The sequence below is a fragment of the Gymnoscopelus microlampas genome (assembly GCF_963454915.1).
Source record: "Gymnoscopelus microlampas genome assembly, chromosome: 17".
NCBI classification, from domain to species: Eukaryota; Metazoa; Chordata; class Actinopteri; order Myctophiformes; family Myctophidae; genus Gymnoscopelus; species Gymnoscopelus microlampas.
Genome location: NC_139954.1, coordinates 15,206,157 through 15,231,442, shown reverse-complemented (window position 1 = coordinate 15,231,442; position 25,286 = coordinate 15,206,157). Strand labels below are relative to the sequence as shown.

At 45.3% G+C, this 25,286-nt stretch overlaps 1 protein-coding gene across 11 annotated transcripts in view; it reads right to left on the bottom strand.

Annotated features, from left to right (window-relative positions):
* tns1b (tensin 1b) overlaps window positions 1-25,286 on the bottom strand; it is a 303,232-nt gene that overhangs the window by 17,871 nt on the left and 260,075 nt on the right. For 8 of the 11 annotated variants that reach the window (XM_084085475.1, XM_084085482.1, XM_084085474.1 and 5 more), the window contains 8 exons: window positions 23,720-23,803; window positions 17,300-17,505; window positions 16,014-16,155; window positions 11,306-11,401; window positions 7,699-7,867; window positions 6,049-7,003; window positions 5,010-5,550; window positions 2,533-2,619 (listed from right to left, as the gene is read on the bottom strand). In XM_084085475.1, the coding sequence (XP_083941601.1) occupies window positions 2,533-2,619; window positions 5,010-5,550; window positions 6,049-7,003; window positions 7,699-7,867; window positions 11,306-11,401; window positions 16,014-16,155; window positions 17,300-17,505; window positions 23,720-23,803 (2,280 nt within the window). The remainder of the gene's footprint in view (window positions 1-2,532; window positions 2,620-5,009; window positions 5,551-6,048; window positions 7,004-7,698; window positions 7,868-11,305; window positions 11,402-16,013; window positions 16,156-17,299; window positions 17,506-23,719; window positions 23,804-25,286) is intronic. The other 3 variants (XM_084085479.1, XM_084085473.1, XM_084085478.1) reach the window with 2 other exon arrangements.

The following is a 25,286-nucleotide window of genomic DNA, read 5'->3' as shown; positions in this document are numbered from 1 at the left end:
ATTCAAAGAGCTTGTAGATCAGCAATTTTTGCCAATTCCTTGGCCACAGAAAAGCCATACAAAAATAGCAAAAATAGCAAAAGTAGCAGACCCACAAGCTCCAAACGCGCCGCTTCGCGCCACGTTTCGAGCCGCGTTTCGAGCCGCGTTTCGAGCCGCGTTTCGAGCCGCGTTTCGAGCCGCGTTTCGAGCTTGCGGATCTGTACTTTTGATGCTTCTGTGTGATGCTGTAGTGTGATCAAAGTAGGGTGTTAATTTACAAAAAAAACACACAAAAAGTTAGAATATGGAGATAAGAGGTTTCTGCGCCGACAGCAAACGATGGGATCTTTCCCTCCATCAACGTCCACATATGTGACAGAGCATCGCAGGAAGACGGGCGAGAAGAGCGGCGCATGCAGATGTTTCGCTAACGCTCCACATCTGTGTGGCTTTCCTTCTGGGAGTGCTTGTTCAAACGCTGTCAGTGCATGTGCAGCGCGCACGTGTGTGTGTGTGTGTGTGTGTGTGTGTGTGTGTGTGTGTGTGTGTGTGTGTCGGTGGTGGAAGAAGTACTCAGATATTTTACTTAAGTAAAGCAATACCACAATATAAAAAATACTCGGTTACAAGTAAAAGGCCTGTCTTCAAAATGTTACTTCATTAAAAGTACAAAAGTATTGTCATCAAAATATACTTAAAGTATCAAAAGTAAAAGTACTAAAATGTTTGGAAATAGCAGATCTACAAGCTCAAAACGCCTCACGATGCGACACGTTGTGAGCTTGTAGATAGGCTATTTTCAAATAGCCTATGTATGAAATAGGGCTAAAGTGGTTAATGTATGTTTTATAATATACTGTAGTAATTTATATCTGAAAAGTAACTATAGTAACTAAAGTTCTCAAATAATTGTAGTGGAGTAAAAGTACAATATTTTTGTATATCAGAGATGTAGTGGAGAAAGTATTGAAAATTGGAAATACTCCTGTAAAGCAAAAGTACTTCAAATGCACATGTGTCTGTCATTTTGTGTGAGTGTGTACTTTGTATTACACTTTGTTAGGACCAAATGTCCCCACGAGTGAAGCAGAATTGGAGGAAACAGCGACATTGTGAGAAACCATTTTCCTGGAGAAGAGGTTGGTTGTTTTATGGTCAAACAAAAGATTTGGGGAGCTAGGCTTACAATTAGGAAAAGGTTCAGGTTGGGGTTAGAGTTAAGATTTGACAACGAGAGAGATGAAGCAGGGAGCCACCCACTCCATATTGTATAACATTGTGTTGCAGATTAAACTTGTTCATATGGGTTTCATAGATAGCTTCATAGACTTGTGTGACACACGTTATCTTTCCTATTAATATGTTGGATTCATGGTAATGTGCATTTTTCAGACAGTTAACCTTTTAAACCCTCAATATTTGGTCAACTCGACCATTGGCTCTGTACTTTGGCCTGCTCTTTTTCCCTCTACACCAGCTCTCCGAAAATAGCAGATCTTCAAGCTCACAGCGCCTCGCTCACAGCGCGAGGCGTTGTGGATCTGCTATTTTCGGCCAATGTTCCCCATCACACAAAGATTTGGGGGACCACCTGTAGTTACTCTGAGGACCCCCTAGGGGTCACGGACCCCGTGTTGAAGACCCCTTATTTAGAGGTTAGGTTTAGGTTTTAGGATCGGTGTTATGCCTTATTATTATACTTAATGTATGCCTTATTTATACTTAATTTCAGTGTTTGTGCACTGAAATAGCCAATCTAGAAGTTCACGACACATCGCAGCACACTACGTATGTCCTCACCAGTATAGTAATACGTGTGTGTGTGTGTGTGTGTGTGTGTGTGTGTGTGTGTGTGTGTGTGTGTGTGTGTGTGTGTGTGTGTGTGTGTGTGATGTCATGGCAGTTGGAGCATGTGCTTGTGTTTAAGATGAGCTAATCCAATGAGGGGGAGCGATGAGCAAAAGCAGAAGGGAACATCCACTGACCTCACAGCCAAACACATGAGCAAGAGAACATGTGTGTGTCTGTTTGTGGCCGCGCGCAAGTGCGCATGTGCACGTGCATGAGTTGCTCATGCATCCCCAAGAGTGCAGACGTCAGGAAATTTCTGGCTTCGGAATGCGCAACATTCAATTAACACAGTGACTTCAAACTCAGCAAGAGTTTGAAGTTGTAAAGTAAGTAAGCCTTCCCGAGCCATGTGGCCCATATAGGGCAGGAGACTATCTCCTGTTTCTGTAGCGTGAGGCATCTTGAGGTAGAAGTACACCCCCTGGACATGATGCCCCAGGGGTCCTTGGGGGGGTTCCAGGGGGTCCCCAGCAAAATGTGTTAACATAGCGTCACATTCATTTTAACTATACTTAGCTTTGGCTATTCAAAAATAGCAGATCTACAAGCTCATAGTGAGCTTTTAGATCTGCTATTTTTGAATGTCTACATTTTTTGAGACAGAGCAGCCAAAAAAAACATCGTTTTGGGGGTCCTTGACACGAAAGAGTTTGAGAACCACTGGTTTAGATGCAAAATGTATTAAATTAGCCTCCTCACCTTGATCCCGGGAAATGTCTGGCTTGTACCAGAACTTGGACGTGTCTTGGACAAACTTGACATTCAGCCGTGTCTCCGGACTCCCGTCTATAGAGAACAGAGAGAGAGGGAGGGAGGGAGAAGGAATGTCAGTGTCACAGAGAGGTGTCACAGCTCAATCTCTAAGGTCAAGATTACTATGTAATCCACCGCTGTGCCTGGCTTTAAACCGTAGACAAATGTGACAGCCAAGCCGTATCGATGTCAGCGGGAAAGTCTCACAGGAATGTCACTCCAAGTATGGCCTGAAGCTCCTCCGACATACATCTCAACTAAAGTCCAGGCATTTCACTGCACTGCGCTGTGACTGGCTGGTTCCCCAATAAAGTCATAGAAAACATACTCTAGGAACGACGGCTTGCCAAAGATACTTGCCAGAAGCCCCTCAACCCACCACCCCCACCACCCCCCCAACAAAAAAAAACCCTTACCTCATTTCTTACATTTTCTTTAAATATTATTTTTGGAAGTTATGTTAATGTTCTATGTTTCATATGGTGGTCATGATTTTGGAAGCAGTAGTGCGCCATATCGATATGATCTGATTTATAAGGAATCATGACCCGCCAGGGCCAAATGGATAGAATCTATGGAAAACAGTTTGAGAATGTGTCCCGAGGCAATAACAAATTCTGGCAACGGGGCGAGAATATACAAAATGCCTGGTTTACGGTTTAAACCTCTCCCGAACAAGGAGCCCTGGGCATGAGCTCTATAGCTGTCTGTCTGTCTGTCTGTCTGTCTGTCTGTGCCTCTCACCACATTAGTGGCCGCGCTACTCTGAGCGGACTCGAAAGGCACACCACAGACAGAGACATGGCTGCCAGATCACTGGGCTGAAAGCCACGACCACTGCTATCCTACCCCGAGAGCATCTGGAACTGGCCGCGCGAGAACAAGAACAGCACAGAGAGAGAGAGAGAGAGAGAGAGAGAGACAGGCGGAGAGACAGACAGACAGACATACACACAGACAGACAGACAGACAGACAGACAGACAGACAGACAGACAGACAGACAGACAGACAGAGGTATGTTCCTCATCCCCAACTCTTGTGAGACTGAAAGTCCTTTTCATCTACAGTACGTACGTAGTATGGTATGTCTTTTTTTGTTTAAGAAAGCAAATTGCTGGTACCAGCTAAAAAAGTAAAGCATGGCAGGATATTGTCTGTCGGGTGGAAAACTCATATGTCCAAAACTGTTACTGTTCAGGATTCAAATTCCCAAATAGCTAGTAGTAGTAGTAGCAGATCTACAAGCCAAGCGCCACGCTTCGAGCTTGTGGATCTGCTACTTTTGATACTTTTGCGTGACGCTGTAGTAAAAGAAGTTATATTATGAAGATAAGAGGTTTCTGCCCGACATCAACAATAAATTATGTCGAGCTCATCTCTTCACCTTGCGCGCACACACACACACACACACACACACACACACACACACACACACACACACACACACACACACACACACACACACACACACACACACACACACACACACACACACACACACACACACACACACACACACACACACAGAGGAGTAGAGCAGGATAGTGGTGAACGGCTGCTCGGCGATGTGGATCAGAGAATAAGCAGCAGGCTACTTTTATTGATCCCTGAGGGGAAATTTGTCGTTTGCATTTAATCCATCCTAAGTATCCCATCCGGTGCCCCGCAGTGGGAACGGACACAGATGGCATCCAGGCATACATCGTCTTCAGATGGTGAGACTATAAATTGTATTTACATGACGTTCATGTACAGTAATAATCAACTCATAACAAGTTGAATGATTGCTGTTAGAACACTGCTGATAGCTCCTCAACCTCTAGTCAAACCATCAAGAGATTTTTATCTGCAATTATGCGGTTTCCTGCCTGTTTCATGTGGTGACTGCAAGCAAGTGTAAAAAAAAAAGCACCACCCCTCCAAAAACACACAACACCTTTTTTATTATATATAAAATAACTGTTTAACTGATGTAATCATTTAAAATTCTTATCGTCAGTTAACTCACTGAGTGCCATTAACGTGTTTCACGTGTTTTTACCGCTATGGCGCTGGGTGCCATTAACGTGTTTCACGTGTTTTTGAAAAATTAGCATAAAACCCCTTTTTTTTTTAAAAACATGTTCAGAACCCAAGATATCATCATCTGAAGATGTGCAGCTCCATCCACTCCTTGTTTAACTTAGAACTGAAAAAGGCTGTATCTCGCTTCCTAAGCACTTTTTGTTTTCTGTGAAAAAAACTCTGGCACTGGGACAAAATGATATTTTTAAAAATCTGGCAATTATGGCACTCAATTGTACTACCTAGGAGTATGTAAAAGAACAAAAACAAATAAACAAAACGTTAAAAAAAATAAAAAAGTTCTGGCACTCAATGAGTTAACAGTTAAACGCTTAATATCCCCAACTCTGCTCCTCACCAGGCAAGTTGAACTTGGAGAAGTCGGGGAGCGTGTGGAAGTAGCTGGGCGTGCTGCCTCCACTCGACAGAGGGGACGGCATCTTGCCGTTCAGCGTGCCGTAGGACAGACCTCCGTTCGGCCTCTCTCCGCTCGACATGCGTCTCTTCTCGGGGAGCTGCGGCTGCTGAGGACCCGGGGCCGGGCTGCCCTGCCGGAACCCCCCCGCCCCCATCGGCATCATCCCGCCGCTGCCGTCCAGGTAGCCCGCGGGGGACACGGGAAACGACGGCGTGGGCGGTCCCTGGTAGCCGGAGGAGCTGCTCTGCCGCGACAGGTTCCCGTGCCTCAGCTCGTCCGGCGTGGTGTAGCCGCTGTGCATGGGGTGTCGGTCCAGGCTGGGACTCCGCTGGGAGGACATCTGCGATATGGAGGGGTGGCGGCCCAGCACCGGGCTGCCCTGGTGGGTGAGGGAGGGCTGCCGGCTGAGCACGGGGCTGCCCTGCAGGTTCTGGCCCAGAGACGGCTGTCTGCTGAGGACCGGGCTCCGCTGCATGGACACCTATATAGCATATGACCATAGGAACTGAATTAGTGGAGCCACGGCGCAGAGTGAGATTGAGTGGGATACATTAGCATATTTCCGCCAGTCATCAAATTATTGGCATATAGGAATGCGACAAAAACAAAAAAATCTGAATTCAAGGCTTCATGGGGTGTGTAATTGATAGGAAATAAGTAATTTTTTAGGTGAACTACTCCTTCAAACCCCATATGGTTGAGCGGAGTCCCTCAGGGCTCTATACTAGTGTATTTTCAGTATTGTGGGGAAAGCTTTCGCCGAAAATAGCCGATCGACAAGCCTTTTCAGGATTCCCAAAAAATACATAGCAAAAACAGCAGATCGAAAAACTCGAAAAGTGGTCAAGATTGTAGATCTGCTATTTTGGATACTTTTGTGTGACGCTGTAGTGTGAGTTAAGTAGGGCATTGATTTACGAAAAAAACATAAAAAGTTAAAATATGGAGATACTGTAAGAGGTAACGTCATAATAAACACCTGTCCGGTGGAGGCCTGTCTGGTCAGTACAGGACTGCCCTGCAGGGCTCCCTGAGACGGACGGCGACCCAGGATGGGACTGCCTCCCATGGACACGTCGTAGCCGTTGGCCGGCGACGGCTGCCGCCCCGTCACGGGGCTGCCGCCGCCGCCCGCCTGGTAGCCCGCCGAGCGCTGCTGCAGGACGGGGCTGTGGGCGGGCGCCTGGCCGGCCATCCAGTGCAGCGCCTGGGGGTTCCTGTGGCTGAACGAGGTCTGCTGGGCGGGGGGCGGTTCTGCTGAGCGGGGGGCCGGGCCGGGCTCGGAGGACGTCACGTAGCCGCCTCCCAGGTGGGGGCTGCCTGCGGGGCCGCCGAGATAGGAGAGCGTAGGGGCGGTGGGGCCAAGGTAGGAGGAGGAGGCCGGGGAGCCGGAGTCCAAGTAGGAAGGGGCGGGGGCGCTGGCAGCCTGGTAGGGAGAGGCGGGGGCATTGGCGGCCTGGTAGGAGAGGGCGGGGGCGCTAGCAGCCTGGTCGGAGGGGATAGGGATGCTGGCGGCCTGGTAGGGAGAGGTGGGGGCGCTGGCAGCCAGGTAGGAAGGCGGGTGGGCGTTGGCAGCCAGGGCAGAGGAGGTGGGGGCGCTGGCAGCCTGGTAGGAAGGAATGGGGGCGCTGGCAGCCTGGTCAGAGGGGGTGGGGGTGTGGGCAGCCTGGTAGAAAGGGGTCGGCGCTCCCTGGTAGAAAGGGGTGGGGGCGTTGGCAACCTGGTAGGAAGGGGTGGGGGCGTTGGCGGCCTGGTAGGAAGGGGTGGGGGCGGGGTGGTAGAAAGGCGTGGGTGCGTTGGCAGCCTGGTAGAAAGGCGTGGGGGTGGGGGCGGGGTGGTAGGCACTCTCAGTGGGCTGCGAGCAGAAGCCTGGGTCAGTAGTGGGCTGCTGGGACGGAGTGCTCACGCTGCTCTCTGCCACCATGTGGCCGTCACTGCAAAGGAGAAAGATGAATGTACACTTAGTCTTAGTTATGGGGACAGTTGTAATTAACAACGCTTTATAAATGCTATTATAATAGTAATATTTGTACAGTATACTTGGCTATCTAGATATTGATACCTATCATACCTATTTTTATACGTACCTATTTACAATATATTAAGTAAACATATACTATGTCCATACAGTATATGGAAGGGAGAATACCCCACACAAACAAGAGAGGCATACTAATTAAATTGTTCCAGCCCAAGTTTGTTTTGGAATTTTCAGCACCCTCTACTGGACATATTTGAGTACAGAGTGACATTCAGTAGGCTACATACATAATATCGTCTCTGTCGGGTGGAAACCTCACGTCCAAAATGTATGTATCAGTGATGCGTGGACTGACCCGTGGCCCGCGGGTCCCGCGGGTTGAACCGCAGGGGCGGACGGGTTATAGATTAGACGCAATTGTTGCGAGGCGGGCGAGGCGGGTCAACCCACGGAGCGCGCGCTCTCTCTCTCTCTCGAAAGCAATTGAATGGACTTGCTTGTGTGTGTTGCGGGACGAGCTGGGTCGTTGATTTATATTAATTTTTGCAGGGCGGTTGGGGCGGGTTAAGCTCCCGTGCGGGGCGGGTTATGAAAAAACCTAATCGCACATCACTATGTATGTACTGTATATGTATGACAAACACTCACTTCTGTGGGCTTTGGATGGGGCTGCTGCTGGACAGAGGTGGGTTCAGGGTGTTGGTGGAGGAGGACAAGGAGGGACTGGGGCTCCTCTCGCCGGGCGAGACGGCTGCCGGTTCGATCCCACCTGCCGCTGTCGCCGACCGGGCCACCGACTCCACGTAGCTCCTGGGTGCTGCGTGACAGAGACAGAAAGAGACAGACTTCAGAATGCAGCGGTGGAAAGTAACTACAGGTACATTTTTAAGTACTTGCACTTTACTGGAGTATTTCGTTATTGTTGGGGCATAAACCTCCTCCTATCTCCATATTTTAACGTTTTCTGTTATATATTCAATACTCCGCTCCAGGTCTCTCTCTCTAGTGGGAATAATTTGCGCTAGAGGGCGCTCTCCCATAGCGAGACCTGGAGCGGAGTATTTCATATAACCGAGGTTACGTTAGTAACCCATAGTTATATATTCAATATAGTTATAGTTATATATTCATATTTCATAGAACCGGGGCTACGCTAGTAACCTATCGTTTTTTTCCCCCTGTAAATTAAACGGCCTACTTGATCATACTACAGCGTCACACAAAAGCATCGAAAGTAGCAGATCTGCAAGCTCAAAACGCGGCGAGAAGCAACAAGGTTTGAGCTTGTCGATCTGCTACTTTTGTTTTACAATTTTGGACATATGAGGTTTCCACCCGACAGAGACGATTTCAATTTTCCGACGGTTCATGCTTTAGCAATTTTGTATCCACTACAATATATTTTTTTTAAAGTAGCAACAAGTTACTTTGTAGATTTACATTATTGTTACAAAACATACAGTACATTAACCAATTAAACCCTATTTAAGTAGATGTTGTTATCAATACTTTTGCACATTTACTCAAATAATCTTTTGATTACAGGACTTGTACCAAGAGTATTTCTGCATACATGTGGTATTGCTACTTCTAATTAAGCGTAAATAAATGGGAGTGCTATCGGATTCCCACAATTACATCTTGCAACATCTTGAAACCGTGATCTCCATCCAACTCATGATTCCAAAAAACTCTGAATGCACATTTGCAACATAAACCGAGTCCAGTTGTCCCCTGCTGTACCCTGTCAAGAGCCAGCTTTTCTGCAGCTTGAATGCTAACGCTGTAAGCCGGGCGCTAACACAACCCATCTGTGCACCCCTGAGCCCTACCGAGTGTTCACATGATGGAGGATGACAGGCCCATTACGTCTCAACAGCTACGCCGCTTTCACTCCAAGATGACCACCTTCTCTCACCAAATATTAATCAGCATAAGATTGCTTCGCAATGGAACATCATCACATTTCTTGACGATGAAGATTATTATTATTTCTTTTTTTGTTGTTGACTTAATGCATTCTCAAATGAAAATGTCCATGCATTTGTAAATATATGTCGTCGCTGTCAGGCGAATTATTGTTGACCATTTCAACTTTTTATGTTTTGTTTTTTCGTAAATTAATGCCTTACAAAATTACCAAACATATCTGATCTACAAGCTCACAGCTTATAGATATGCAATTTTTAATATTGAAAATAAATTGGTTAAAGTGAAAGTGGCCTGCCTGTGGGTTTTATGAATATTCTAACCAATGAAAAGTATTAACAAGAGCTTCTGTGACTAAATAACTACATTGTATCCATTTACTGAAAAGTAACAGTTTTGGACATACAAGGTTTGTCATAAATATTTCGTCTCTGTGGGGTGGAAACCTCATCATGTCCAAAACGTTTGTGTGACGCTGTAATATGATCAAGTAGGGCAGTAATTTACGAAAAAAAACACAAAAAGAATATGGAGATCAGAGGTTTCTGCCCGACAGCAACGATTTAACCTACTGCATGGTGACGACCACAATGTAAGCTGTTGAGACTCTGTTCAAGCTACTGTACTCATGATGATGAGCGGATGAGAAGTAAACAATAGAAGAGTGGCGGTTGCGACGGCGGTGTGGTCATGAGGTTTTGTTTGAAGACAAGAGGACAGTTAGTGGAGAGAGGATGTCTTAAGGCTATTGGTTGATGGTCTAGACTCTATGGCATTGGTTCCCAAATGTTTTCATGTCAAGGACCCCCAAATTGATATATACATATATTTGGCCACGGACCTCCACCTGAAAACAGTTTGTGTCAGGGAAGGGACCCTCATAAGAGAAGATTTGTGTTTGATTCCAAGTCTTTCAAAGTTTTTCAAAAAGCAAGATCTACAAGTTCGCGTTGTGACACGTTGTGAGCTTGTAGATCGGCAATGTTTTAATAGCCGAGGTATAAAATATGGTTCAAGTGGTTAAAACGATTTTGATGATAACATTAACCAATTTAGCTGATGGGGACCCCCTCAAGGAAACCCCCGGGGGTCCCTGGACCACACTTTGAGAACCACTGCTCTATGGCATCAGAGCTGCATCTCTTACCTTCTTCACCATCACTGCTCTCATCATCTGAGGAGCATCGATGGAGGGAATTCAGAGAAAAGAGCGCAAAGTGAGAAGATACAGGGGTTGGATAGAAGAGGAATAGAGAAGAAGGGACCACATTCATACTGTATATATATATAGCGCTTATTCTAGTCGTCCGAGCACTCAAAGGTGCTTTACAATGTACTTCACGCTCACCCGTTTACACACAGTGGCACAGATACACCGTTCATCATTTTGGTACACATTCACACACACACCAGCAGCGGAGGCTGCCATATAAAGCACCAACCAACTCAATGTTGAGCAGTTAGGGGTTCAGTGTCTTGCTCAAGGACACTTTGACATGCAGCCAGGAGGAGCCCGGGAATCAAACCTTCCGGCTCTCCCAGACGTCCCGCTCTACCTCCTGAGCCGCTGTTACCCCCAAACGGGCTGGCTGGAGGGAGAATATAATGGTTTCCGCTATTGGGTTTCCTCAGATCAGAAAAGGACGATGACTTCACTTATACCCTTTTTATTACCAAATAGAGCTCTGAGACTAGACCACCCAGACTTAAAGGAAAACCTCAACCTTTTTTTTTTTGTCAATTGTGTGGATGTGTGTGTGCGAGCAGCCGACGTCCCTTATGGAACGCATGCATGACTCCAGAGTCACCAGAGCTCAGCGTGTTTGCCTCCAGCCATCCCGCTAGTTAGAAGCAGACCGTGTTCAAAGGAGCTGATATCTCAGCCAATATTACTGGTGGAGGTTAGACGTTTGAACACGGCATGAACGTGCAGTCCCGAAGGTGGGCTGTAAATCAAGGCCTCATATTATGCAATCCTACACACCCCATATAACCATGCAATTCTCTGCTCCATTTACATCAGCTCACTGAAGGGGGCACGAGGCTGTAAAATCAAAGGTGAAGAGGGGGTTTGATATACACAGCAGAAGGGGGCGGGCGGTATTTTTAGCAAAGGGGTTGATTGCTGCTGTGGTTTATGTTGCATTGCGAGAAGCTTCTGGACGGAAGGGTGAACCAAAATCCACGCTGAGACCGAATTCACGTGGATGATCAAATGATCAAAAGGAAAAACCCTTGATTCTTCGGTCTGTCAAAGCTTTGGCACACTATAAGGACGTTATCGCGTTATAGCGTGGTGTGGGTCTAATAAAGGGAATGGACAAACCTGAGCCTGTTTGATTGAGGTGGATCTCCGCTGGGTTGTGGGGCTTCAAACCCAGCGCTGACAGCGGGGTCTTTGCCAGACCGGGCGGCGAGCGACCTGAGGAACAATAACAGGCAGTTAACACCACATAGAGTCATAACGGTCTTGACAGCTACTACCTGTCAGCTGTAATCTACGCTGATTCTTAGGACATTTCAGAAATAATTATTTGGGTTTTTTTCCATCACCAGCAATTGTCACAATGTTTGGGACAGTGGCTCTCAAATATTTTAATTTCAAGGACCGCCATAACTCGGCGAGTGTACAAATGGAACCAAATGGAGCCGTATGTACACTCTCGGAGTTACAGACCCTTAATAGGGTCCATTTAGAACCCCTCTCAGGGAACAGTATATGTATAATTTCAATTCTAACTAAGGCCAATTATAATTTTCAACCAATTTCATTTGAACTTTGTCTTGCAATTCACATTACAGGACGCACGCAGGTGCTGAGCTGTCAAGACCAAAACAGTCACAGTATGATGATAAAATGGCAACGCACGTCACAAAGAACACAAGTGGTGCCCATGCCTCATGCTCTGATGGAAGGGGCAAAACATGCATGTGACGTGACCAACCACAAACGTGACAAACCTTTTGGCAAAGCAGAGTCAAAACACAAACTTTTAACACACATTTGATGGGTAAACACAGCTGACGGTAATAAAGTTAATTGTGGGCGTGTTTCATTTAGGCGTTACTGTGTCTATAGGCGTTTACTGCGTGCCAGCATGGGCAGTGCCAGTCCCTGTAGTTAACTTCACGCTGGAAGCACCTAAATGAAACACCCAAATGAAGCACACCTGTCAAAATGTCTGCAGTGAAAGGGTCCATTGCTTAAGACATTAAAGGAATACTTTGTCATTTTAAATTTGAGTCTGTCATGATTCTTCACCAGGCACTGGCTATGAGAAAGGGCTTCCCTAGTCTTCATTAGGGTTTATATTTATATTTACAAACAACTTTTTGTACTGATATATCACTCACTTTCAGCTAGCTTACAGTTAATGGTACTGTAGGCCTAGCTTGTTTGCTAACACTACTGATAATTTCCCTCATGTTGGGCTTTATGTTGTAGCTTGCCTGGTAAGGAAAACAAAGTCAAATTCAAACTGTCAAGGTATCCCTTGCACAGAGGCCACTTATGCGTACACTTTGAATGAAAATGACTGGAATTTCAACAGCCAAACTCTGGCCACATTAAACGACAGACAAAACAACAAGACAAGAAGTGGACAACGTCATCACCAGAGCCACAGCTTGGGTCACGACAAACACACAATTAGAAGTTTCAACAACGTGGTCAATCTAATCTACGCTAAACTGACCAAGCTGCTGAGAGTTCTAACCGCATGCGTGTTGTGCCACCAGACGAAGGTGACACATGCCACCGCACGTGACAGTCCCAGCTTTTAGGCTCCCGTGGCGACTAATCCTAGTCCTTTTTTATCAGTGGTGGAAAGTAACTTAAGTACATTTACTCATGTACTGTACTTTAAGTACAATACTTGAGTACAGTTTTAAGTACAGTGTGGAGGAACTACATGTCAGAAGCAAATACTGTACTCTGCAAATACTGAAAATGTTAGTTACTTTGCAGATTTAGATCATTATTGCAAAAAACATTTTGAAACATTTGAGTACTTTTACTTTGATGCTGTAAGTATATTTGGATTTGGACATTTTGAATACATTTTGTAACAGAGAAAAAAAGATCTATTATTCCACCACTGCTTTGAACTTTTCCTTCCAGCCACGGAACACTGCAAATCAAACCCAAACGACAAAGAAAGCTGACTTTTGAGCACACGACTATGAATGGATGTAAAAATAGCTAGACAAGTGAGGCTGGTGTGAGAGGGGGGCCGGGGGGTGCGTAGCAAAACAAGGCAGGAACAGGAAACTGGACACAGATGACAAGTTTTGCAGAGAGGAGCAGCCACACAGACTGTGGACTGTCAACAACTTAACGTCTGCAAAGTGCATGTGCTGCCGTAGGTCTCTCTCCTACGGATGTGATTGTGTGTGTGTAAACCGAGGCCAGGGGGTTAAAAAAAAAATCACATTGGATTCAATCGGTTCACAAAGTGAAATTTGATTTCGTCTTCAAGTTTGACACGTTGCAGGCTTGTTGAGAAATCATTTCAGAATGAACCGTCTTACTAAGATCAAATTAATACCAGCTTTCTCTGTGGAATCGAGTGAGCAGAGAGTGAGCTGACGTCAAGCCTGGTTTGCGTGCGTGCGTGCACATGCGCGTGTGTGTGTGTGTGTGTGTGTGTGTGTGTGTGAGTGTGTGTGCGCGTGTGTTTGTGTCCATTTTGGTGGCGCTGCTCTCCTGTGGCTCTCATGCTCTTCCAAAGCGATGCAGGGAGGAGGGTTTGTGATACATGGCAATGGTTCTCAACGTGCAGGTCTGGGACCCACCAGCGGTCCAAATGGACCCTTACAGGTCCATTTGGACCCTTATCCTGACGTTGAGAAACAGGGATACACGGGGGTGGGGATAGGGGTCAGGGCAGGGGTCACACAGCTGATGCTAAGTGAGGGAGAGGGGGCGGGGCCACACGGCTGACGCTGTAGGGACAGTGGAACTCTGACAGAGAGACGTGCATCTTTCACTTACCAAAGAATCCATAAGCAATTCTTTGTTATGGGCCACCTAAATGCCATACAGTACAAACTGTATACACTGTACACTGTGGGGGCGATCTCCTCTAGGGCCGGCTTTTGTTGGTTTTAACTAGGGGTTCAACAGTTAATCGAACTAATTGATTTAATCAATAATAATCTGCTATTTTCTCTATATTTTATGCGACACTGTTGCAGGACAAGGTATCAAATAAGTGATTAATCACATTAACTGATTTGGTCGATTATAAATAACATATATTTTGATTGTTGCTGCTTCGATTCATTGATATAAACAAAATTCAACAAATTAGCAAAAAACATGATGAGTCTCGATGTTTCAATGACTGAGAAAATAATCGACGGTTGCAGCCTTAGTCTTAACAAACCCCCAGGTCACGGCTAAGGCTTTGGTTTCCATCTACAATTAAATGCTTCTTCTAACAGTCGATAACCTCACACATTTACTGCTCGTTGGCTTTGTGGTGCCAGTTGGCGGGAACGTTTATCTAGGACTTTGAGCTCATCTGAGAGAAATCCCACTTTGTTCTCCCTGCTCTCCCGCAAGTGTAAGTATAAAACCAGCTAGCGTGGTTTTGTGATCTCATCATGAGGTCCCAGAAATACAAGCAGCGGTGAGAAGAGGAAAAAAAAAGAGGCCATGCCACCGTTTCATGAACAGTCATCTACTGGCCCGGGTTCATCCAACACATTGGGAGAGATGACGTAAAGCAGCATAATAAACCCGATCGCTGCAGAGCGCCGGTTCTTCGGTTGCCGTGGTTTATTTATCTGCGAGCATGTAAGCGATCCGTATCACGCGATGTTCTCACTCTCAGCGGCAGAGGGGAAATTTAAAAGCGCGTGTTAAAAATATAGTGGGCATTTTTACGGGTGCGCCCCAAGGGGGTGCACACACGGGGTAGGGGACATAATTGGCAATCGACGTGTTACCTTATACACGTTTCTTGTTTTAGAGTGTAGGGTGGAGTGCATGAGAAGAGAGAGAAAGGGGGGGGGGGTTGCGTGGTACGGGAATCCGTCTCCAAATCCGCACAGTAAAGTCTGGAGTGTTCGTTTGAAATGGATCCTTAAGGACGCTGCTATGTACCAGATAATTAGTGGGCTCTGAGTCTGTGTACCGCCGTATATTTACAGTATCTATTTACTCATCCTTGTTGTGTCCGTCTTTCTGTCTGTTCTGTTGTTCCAGTGAATGCACTGGATGACTCGTATTATATCTCTGTCTGTCTTGTGCCCACAGGGTGACTTTGATTCAATGTCCGCCTGCCCATCTTTCCTATTCTTTGAGCTTTACAGAATGCTGACTGCGGGCATTCTTGCGAGGTAGGTAGAGAGAAGTGGGTTTCAGTGCTCAACCAGACGTCACCACTCAGGCATTTTGATGAGCCGGAGCCTGGCCAGAGCTCCGCCACTCTTCCCACGAGGGGTGGAGACATTAGGTCATGGTTATACTTCCATTGGAGCGTAGTAAAGGTGCCCCTTCTTCAGGCCGTGCCAATCATGTCTTTTGAAATGTGTTTTTCTTTTCTTTTTTGCACCGTTTAGAAACAAGAAGAAAGATATTTAAAAAAAGAAGAAACAGGTTGGTAGAAGTTGGAAAAAAGTCACATGAACATACAAAAGATAAAATATGCAAAGGCATTTTAGAAAGTTATTTCAGAATATCATTTTACGTGGTTTTGAGCTATGTTTGTATAATGATGTCCTATATACAGTATATATATGTCTGATCATTTTTGCAACTGTGACCCTTAAATTAATTGTATGATAACTAGAAGTTAACGTTTACAACATTTGGTTATACAGTACATGCGCTAAAAACAAATCATCTCTCTTATTATACGTATTTACTGATCACTCTTTGAGGATGATCTGGCAAACCCTGCCTCTTCAAACACAAACCGAGATCTTGTGATCTAAATAAAGCTGATTCTCTGCCTTTTTTAATCGAACTAAAATGCCTAATTATTGAGCTCCACAGCGCCTTCTGTCAGCCGGAGGGGGGAACTTACACAGGTTGAAGTAAGGGGTTTGTGGCGAGACGGGAGGGAAGGCAGGGGTTTGGGGGAACACCTCACCACCAGCGAAAGCCGTGGGGCTGACGGGGCCCCCCTCCATCTCCTCGAAGGCCTCCCGGTAGCTGTGCATGTGTCTCTGCAATGGTGGAAACAGGGAGTGGAACACACACACACACACACACACACACACACACACACACACACACACACACACACACACACACACACACACACACACACACGCACGCGCACACGCACACGCGCACACACACAGGTTTGTATTACTATACTTGTGAGGACATCAACATTTTTAACCCTAAAGCCGGAAATAGCCGAACTACAAGCTCTGCTATTGTCGGGGCAGTCACTGATGCACAACTAAAAGTATAAATCAGGCATAATTCAAAATTCCAAACCCTAAAACTTAACCTCTAAATGTCAAATCTTAACCTTAAAGGAAGGGTAAGTGATTTTGTGTTTTTTTTTGTGATTTGTGAGTTTTTTTGTTAAAAGGTTAAAGTACTATATTCTGATTGTAATTATTGGTACAGAGCGTTCGTTCGGTCACAGGGGTCTCTCCAGCTCTTTAGTAAACAGAATATAAATACATTTTTAGGATGGTGACAACATTTAAGCCAATCAGGAGAGAGCACTGAAAATGCATTTTCTGTTTAATAAAGAGCTGGAGAGACATGGGAGACTCATTTTACTGAACAAACACTCTATAGCAATGAGTACTATCAGAATATAGAGCTATTTAACACCTATTTTAACAAAAGTAAATCACTTACCCTACCTTTAACCTCCAACCTGAATCTTTTCCTAATTGTAGGAAAAAAAAATCAACCATAAGACAAGCTTTTCTCTTGCTAGGATGAGGAAATCACAATGTCTTATTTGTCAAATTCTACCATATCTGTTGGGACATTTGACCCTCGCGCGCGCACACACACACACACACACACACACACACACACACACACACACACACACACACACACACACACACACACACACACACACACACACACACACACACACACACACACACACACACACACACACACACAATGCTTTGATAGTGCCAAATAGACTAAAGCTCAATTCATACTCCATCATCGCACGTGGGTGCTGCTTGCCAAAAAAATCGACATGGTAGATCATTTTGTATATTCTGTAGATTTACACAGTACAAGCCAAAAAGGCGTTACGAGGGCCGCCGTCAATGCAGAGATGGAGTACAAACAAGGCTTATACGGCGGTGGTGTGTAGTACTCTACCTCTTTTGGCCGCCCCCCTGGGTTCATGGCGATGGCGTTGACAAACTCCGGGGACACGCAGCGGATGGGGGAGCGGACCGGGCCGTCGGGGGACGTCACTCCTTCTTCCCGGCCGTTCTGGTACTGCTGTCCCTCGCTGGAGGTGCGGTGGCGGGGCGCCGAGGCCCCCGAGGGCTCGTCCAATGGCATTCCGCGTGCCTGGACGCCTGATTGGTTAAAACGAGACGAGTTAAGTTACATTCTGGGATTCTGCTCTCGTCGCTTTGTTCGCGTCACTTCCATGCACCCACTTCCTCTTAACCACTTAAACCCGGAGTCACTCAGGGCTCTATGCTAGTGTCTTTTCTGTTACTGTGGGGAAAGCTTTAGCAGAAAACAGCCGATCGACAAGCTCACAAAGCGTCGCGCTGCGACGCTTTGTGAGCTTGTCGATCGGCTGTTTTCCTGCGAAAGCCTTCCCCACAATAAGAATGCTGGGGTTTAAGTGGTTAATGGCTCCATTATGAAAATCAAAGCCTGCAGGCGGTTACATGACATGGAACACATTGCATTGTGGCTCCTACACCTATACTGTATCGAAGTTACAGTATGCATGCAGATGACAAAAACATATCTTAAACACACAGAGGGTTAAAAACAGTTTAGCTGCTCATCAAACTTAAGTTTTTTTGTTCAAACAAGTCTGCACTGTGCTTTGTGTTTTCTGGGGACAATGTCCCCTCTGAATGGCACATGTGACGTTACGTATCAGGAACTGCTGGTGCATTGACGTAAATAGTTTTTCTTTTTCTGTTTTCTAGCTAATGTGTCAGTGATGTTTTTCTTTTTTTCCTGGAAGGACCTCAAAGGAGCCAGTATAAGCTCATTTCAGCTGAGCTGATTTGGAACTGGGAGAAATAACGACAAATGAGAGAGAGACAAAGAGAGAGACAAAGAGAGAGAGAGACAGAGACAGACAAACACACATACATAGACACACAGACACAGATGATGCATTTGCTGGCATGAAACAACCAGGACTTTGAGTTAATACTTTTTAAGCCAATAAAGTGCGAGCCTCGACTGGTGCGTGGAGCTATAGCAAAGCACAAACGTGGGCCAAGTGTGGGCACTGCCAGGGGTGAAACACTATCTGTGGCTGCCCTGTGCTTTGGAACGAGATGAAGGACGATGAGAGAAAGGACGACACACACAAAAGAGGGCTTTATGGAACGAAATCAGACCCCTCTCTGACAATGAAGAAGAGTGAATTGAATGGGGGGTTATTTGTGCTGAGGAACATCTCCGTAGCATCTTAAGATTCCTCACGCTTGGATGCGTGTTCTCTGCAGATTGAATAGAGGACCACGGTGGACCTCCACAGTCACCTTGGGGAGGGGGTCACATACAGTAAAAGAGGGAAGACCTTGGGACGCGCCCTTGTGTTTGGATTCACTTCCTGTGGTGTTCCAGAGACGAGGGTCTTCACCACTGACTGCACCATCTCCCATCTCTGGGGACAGTTTCCTTAGAGGAGCACTAGCCCGTTTTTTCTAGTCTGATTATCAGTCTGAAGCTAGAAGCTTAAATCTGACATTGCCTTCACTCTAAGCGATTTACAGGGGGGTCGGGGGGGTAGACTTGATATTCCCTATTCCCTAACCAATCACTGGGGGTCGACATAGGTACGGTACCCGGTCTTCAGTAAACTGTGCAGTTTGGGCCATTCGTCAATTAAATAAACATGTTTACATTATGGAAATATGAGGCACATGCGAGTGCCTGGTGTTTAGATCCCATAGCCTGAGGAGACATTCAAGCTGAACATCTTGGGTTGATCGATAACGGCCAGGCTGAGTTTCAGTTCAGTGAGTGATGACGCAACGCTCCAGCCAAGTACTGGTGAACCAATCAGTTGAATGAAACTTTTTCAACGAACTGTACTGAATGATTCAGTGCTGAAAACCATGATAATTCCCACTACGTTGTTAGTACTCCTCACCAGTCACATCAGCTGTCAGCTCCCGCGTATACAGCTTGACAACAGCATGACAACGGTCCGAGGCGCCGATTGGCTAATCGTTAGACCCACCCCCACCCCTGGTGCCGATTGGAGAATCGCTTTTTCATCCGGGATAAACTGCAGGTTCAAAACACAATGCCAAACCAGAGACCTATTATAGCAGTCTACACAGTGGCGTGGACGGAGTCTATCTGGTCTAGAGACCCAGGTATACGTTTTTCAACATTACCTCTACAGTATAGGGTATTTGGTTGCTGTTTCATTAGCAGCCACAACACTGAGTGATATTACTGGAGCAGACAATGGTGGTCACCAGGCTGATGCATTATGGGAATTGTAGGAATGCTGGCATATAGGCAGAGACGGAGAGAATGGGGAATTTTCTCTCTCAAGGTTGGTTGTATCATAAATTGTGTGGGTTCTATTGAGAATGATATCAACATACAATCCTCAGTGCTAATGTATCCATTTGCAACTCAGAGAGTGTACAAATGGAGTTAAACTCTCAGAGTTAAATGAACGCTAAGGTTTTACTGTGCATCAGCATCAGGCTTGCCGATCTGAAGAGAGTCCGGAGAGGATATCTTCACTAAAAATAGCCGATCAATAAGCTCACAATGCGATCGCATTGTGAGCTTGTAGATCGGCCATTTGATCTTTGATACTGTAACATCATGTCTCTTCACCGACAACGACAACAAACACTAATCAGTCAGCCGATACCGACCCCAAAAAAACTGTGATCAATGGCTTCTGTCAGCCTTAATGCTGGCAGACACCTCCCATGGATGGAAAAGCATGCTGTGGACACACCCGAGTGCAAGACTGTTATGGAGACTGTGAAAAATATTTACGGCCTTTCTGCTCAACCTCTTTGTGGCCCGAGGGAGGAGAAAAAAAAGAAGAAGAAAAGAAAAAACGTATTGGAAAGTTAGTGATAGTATTAGCCCCGCAGCTGTGAGAGATGCTAACAGGCAGCTCATGGCTGGGAATGACGTTGGCTGTTGCCATGGAGTTTGGGTGTCTCACATGGATTGTCCCAGGCTCTCCCCCGTTGCCAAATGTCAGCCTGCGTACGTCTTCATGCCCGGTATTATTCGGACTAACGGTGGTTTCGAAGGAACACGTGCCATTCACATGCCCTTCTCTTAGTAAAGTACGCACCTCCAATGGCCTGCCTTCAAACATGTCACATGGTCCTGGGCTGAAGTTGATTTGTATAATTTGGAGGGGTGTAGTTCTTATAGGAGGATGCAGAGCTAGAAAATCATGTAGCCTGCACCCCTATCCTCCAACGCCTCTCTCTCTCTCTCTCTATCTCTCTCTCTCTCTCGCTGTACAATTTCGAAGTACTTTTACTTTACTCGTGTATGTTAATTTTACTATATACTCCACTACATCTCAGAGGCAAATACTGTCCTTCTTTGAAAACTTTAGTAACTAGATACTTAGCAGATTTAGACTATTATTAGAAAACATACCAATTTAAGGACTATATTTCGGCTATTCTACATCCTCACAATGCGTCACAATGCGATGCTTTGTGATCTTGTAGATCCGCTAATTTCAAAAGAAGAAGAAGACGTTTTTTTATTGAAAAGTGTGAAAGGGACATTCTGTATAATTTGATATATTATACCTTTGTACTTTTACTCAACTAACATTTTTAATACGGGACTTTTACTTGAAACAGTGAATGAGTTTCTACATTGTGGTATTGCAACTTTTACTTCAGTAAAAAAAAAAAAAATCACTTCTTCCATCACTGTCTCTCTCTGTCGTCTCGCACTAGGCCTGGAAACACACAAACCAGATGTACCCACGATGCACTGCTCTACAGCGGAGCACTGTCAAACACTGGGCCGTCGCCCTAGCAACCGCTAATGACTTCCAGCCGTTGCGGCCCCCAGATTCCCAGGACATATTTTTGGATCCTTTTGTTTGTGTGTGTGAGCGTATGTGTGCGTGTGCGCGTGCGTGTGTGTGTGTGTGTGTGTGAGAGAGTGTGTGTGTGTGTTTCCCTCCCCCATCTCTTAGTTCTCAATCAATCCAGAAGGACGATATAATTTCAGAGCGTGTGCGGTGTGCTCCAAAAACATCAACCTGATAGCCCCGTCCTGAGTGCAGGGCAGCCTCATTCAATCAAGCTCTGGTACGTACGTGTGCACCTGTGGCCGAGAGAGGTTATCCTAGGTGAGAGTGAGGGAATTCCATTTCTGAGAGGTCAGTTCGGATCAATCGGTTCTCAATTTGTTAATATGGCATTCAAATTGGTTTAACCACTTTAACTCAATTGTATACTTCAAAAAAACTTTCAGCAATTCTACAAGCTCACAAATCCAAATCCTGGGGTTTAAGAAAAGGATGTTACCACGAATAGATGGTGCTGTAAAACAACAAAAAAACAGCCGACGAGGAGTTCCCTCATAGCGCCTAAAGGTTTTACAGTAGGTGACTCCTCACAGCTGACCTCATTGGAAACTTGACCAAAGCCCTTCCAGCAATATGGCCCATGGTTTTACACTGTCAGAGATGGAACCTGGGCGTAGCGACTGCATCACACCAAAAAGGATATTGCTGTCTGCGGTATACAGAGACCAGACTGGCCCCTGACAACCCTAGGGCCCTAGAAAAAGAAGAACAATCTGCTCCGCAGCCGCGGCCGATGTCTCCCCGCGGACAGATAAGACCTCAGCCATGTTTCGAACTAGGGCTGTGGTCTCTCTCCTGGATTTCGTGTCCTTTTGTGTACCTTTCTCTAAAATGTTCAAAACAGAGTGGTTGAAAAAAAAGCACAGACTTGAAAGAGGCCACTGTATCCTGGCCTCGGTATTGTTCCCCGAGTTTGGCAAAACGGATCTTGTGACATGCACTCTCCTGGCTCGGGACAGAGCCGCCTTTGTGCTTCCCCTTGTCTCGTTCTTGTGAAACTTTAACGTTACCCAATTGGGGTTTTTCTTTTTCCCCCCCTCTCTCTGCTATGCAGTCAGGTTAATTCCCTAACCTTGAGGAGAGGAAAAAATGCTGTATCACACTGTCACTCCGGGCAAACAGAAATGAAGGGTGATGCAGAGTTAAGTGGATTAATCGTTAAAATGAGCTGGTTAGTTAGTTCATCGACCGATAGCAGAGACAGAAACACGTAAGTACAGTACATGTTGGGCTTGGGCGGTCAAGCAGAAATATCACGATATTGCGGTTGCGGTATCACAACACTCAACATGTATTATCAAAAATTGGCCTCAAGCCTTGTACATAATTAGAAAAAGGAAAACAAAAGACGAAAGAGCAGGCTCAACCAAAAAGAAAGACAGAAATATGAACAGTAGTAGTATGGACAGAGGGAACAAGACCAGTGTTGGGTACGTGTTACTTTTAAAAGTAACTTGTTATGTTACAAGAATACTGCATTACATAAAGTAAGTAAGTTATGTTACAGGCTTACCTAATGAGAGAAGAAACTTGTTAGATTACTTTTAGATTACGTTTGGGTTAACGACAATTAAAATCCCTTCACGATTTCTTGTGCAAGATGTTCATATTGTCCAGAGGGAGAGTAGGCTACTCAATGAGCCTACAGTACGTGTATTATTGACATTGCACGCACGCCTGCAACTTCTGTGTCTTATCAAGAAGTAGGAAAATAACGGAAACGCACGCAAAATTGTTGGATGGATTTTCTTTTTCATTTGTGGCAACGAAAGGAACAGGGAAATATTGAATTTTAAAGTAACATAAGTAACGGAATTTATTTGAAAATGTAACTAAGTAACCTGATTATTCTAATTGCAAAACAAACGCGTCGCGTTACTCTTTACTCAAAAGAAGTAATTTGATTACAGTAACAGCAATATGTATAGCGTCAGAAGGAGTTCTCCTTAAATTAACGCTATGGTACTTTTGATCCTTTCCCCTCACGCCCGCGGTAGCGCAGGCTGCGCAGCCTCTCCTCTTTAGTAAAAAAATAAAAATACACTTTCGCTACTCACCAAAACAGTTTTTTTGGGGGAGTTGAAAGCCTACTCTCCTTAGTGGGAACACTCTGAGCCCCCCACCTCACATCTAAAATACACTTTTTGGCCTGAAAAGAAAATATTTCACCGGAAGGAAAAAAAGTTTTTGGTTACTCCACTGCTCCCTCCACAGTCAATGGAATTTTTCTATTGACCAGATTTTTCCTTCCGGTGGTGTGTGCGCAAAGGAGCGTCAAGGAGAACTCCTTCTAACGCCATGGACCAGAGCTAGCGTTACCCCCAACACTGAGCAACACTAATAGGAAATTTGAAAGCATTAAATGCAAAAGGTAAAACAAAAAAAAAAAGCACTCCACTGCACTCAAGACGCCAAGCAGATTAGGAGCGGGATTACAGAGTCCTCGGGGGAGAGGAGGCGAAACAGACAGGCCTGGAGGAACCAACCAGAGAGGGAGTGAGAACGCTGGTGGTCAGACTGAGAAGGGGTCATGCTGCACAGCTTGACACTTCGGACACGAGCCGAGTATTCTGTGTAGAACAGGTCCATATGGTGGGAGAAAAGGAGGGAAACGATGAATGATGAAGATTATAATTAAACGTAAAGAGAAAAAATGTAATAGACTAAAAGGAAAATAAAGTTATGAGTTAAAATGAATAATCAAATTAAAGTTGGCAGCAGAAATGATAAGAATATTAAGAGACAAAATAACCCCAAAAATGCATGAACATAAGAAACATTCTCAAACATTCCCAAATGTCATGAACGTGTGTCATGAATGCCAACTTAACATAAATGACGTCAATACGAATAAATGCTTTGCCCTTTTTCTGGATCTGGGCCCACTTCTATAGAAAATCTAGTTTTTTATGTTGTTATATTATCATCAAAATCTTAGTATTTTCCCTATTATTTGGTGGCCCACTTGCAATACCCCCACAGGTTGGGAATCGCTGTTCTAACCACTAATGGTGTGGCCCACCGGCATTTAGCTTTGTACAATATAAACACCGTTTCCCCTTAAATGGAAGTGAAAGAAAGCACACTAGTGCTGCTGATTCTAGGAAGGCTCGTTCTGGTGTTTGTTATCCTGCTCCGTGTTGATTTTATCCCCCGTTCCTCGCTCCCGCTCCGCAGGATGCCTGATGTGTTTGTCTAGAGACAGCCCACTTCCTGGAACTGAAAGAGGCGCACTTCCTGCTTGAGCCCTGTGCGCGACGGGGACTGACGACTTGACTGTCAGGAGATAAGATAAGCACGGAGCGGTGTGTACACCCGCCACGGTCCTGCTGTCTCCACAGATGGATGGCAGCTCTCTCTCTGTGTTAACTGTTTGCTCTGTGGAAAATCACAGGTTTGCTCTCGACACTTTTGCAGCGAGGCTGTTCAAACAAATCGTTTTTCTTGACCACTGCAGTACAGAAACTGTATTGTGACATTAAAGGAGTAGTTCACCCCAAAAATACTTATTTTCTATCAGTTACTGTACACACCCCATGAAGCCTTGAATTCATGGAGATTCTTTAGTTTTTGACGCATTCTTACGCCAATAATTTGATGACCGGCTGTGTTTCCGGTAGGAGACTCAATGGAGACTCTTTGACTCTCTTACCGGGAAACACAGCCGGTCATCAAATTATTGGCTTAATAATGCGTCAAAAACTAAAACTTCTCCATGAATTCAAGGATTCATGGGGTGTGTAATTGATAGAAAAAAGAAAAAAAATGGGTGAACTATTCCTTTAAGGTGTTTTCTGTTCAGCAGCTGCCATCATAAGCATCATGGCTTATGAAATACTAACATAGGGTCCCAGTGAGGACGATAACATAGTGGCCTACACATTTTACGAATGCCTGCGCTTATTTGAAATGATCATCGCTAATACTCTCCATGTAATGTTCAAACAATTACTTGAGCCTCGAGCACATTCAGACTTTATTAAACAGCACGATATTGCCATTTCTACCGTTGGATGAAGGCTCTGTTGTGAGAGCCAGCTGTACCAGTGATTA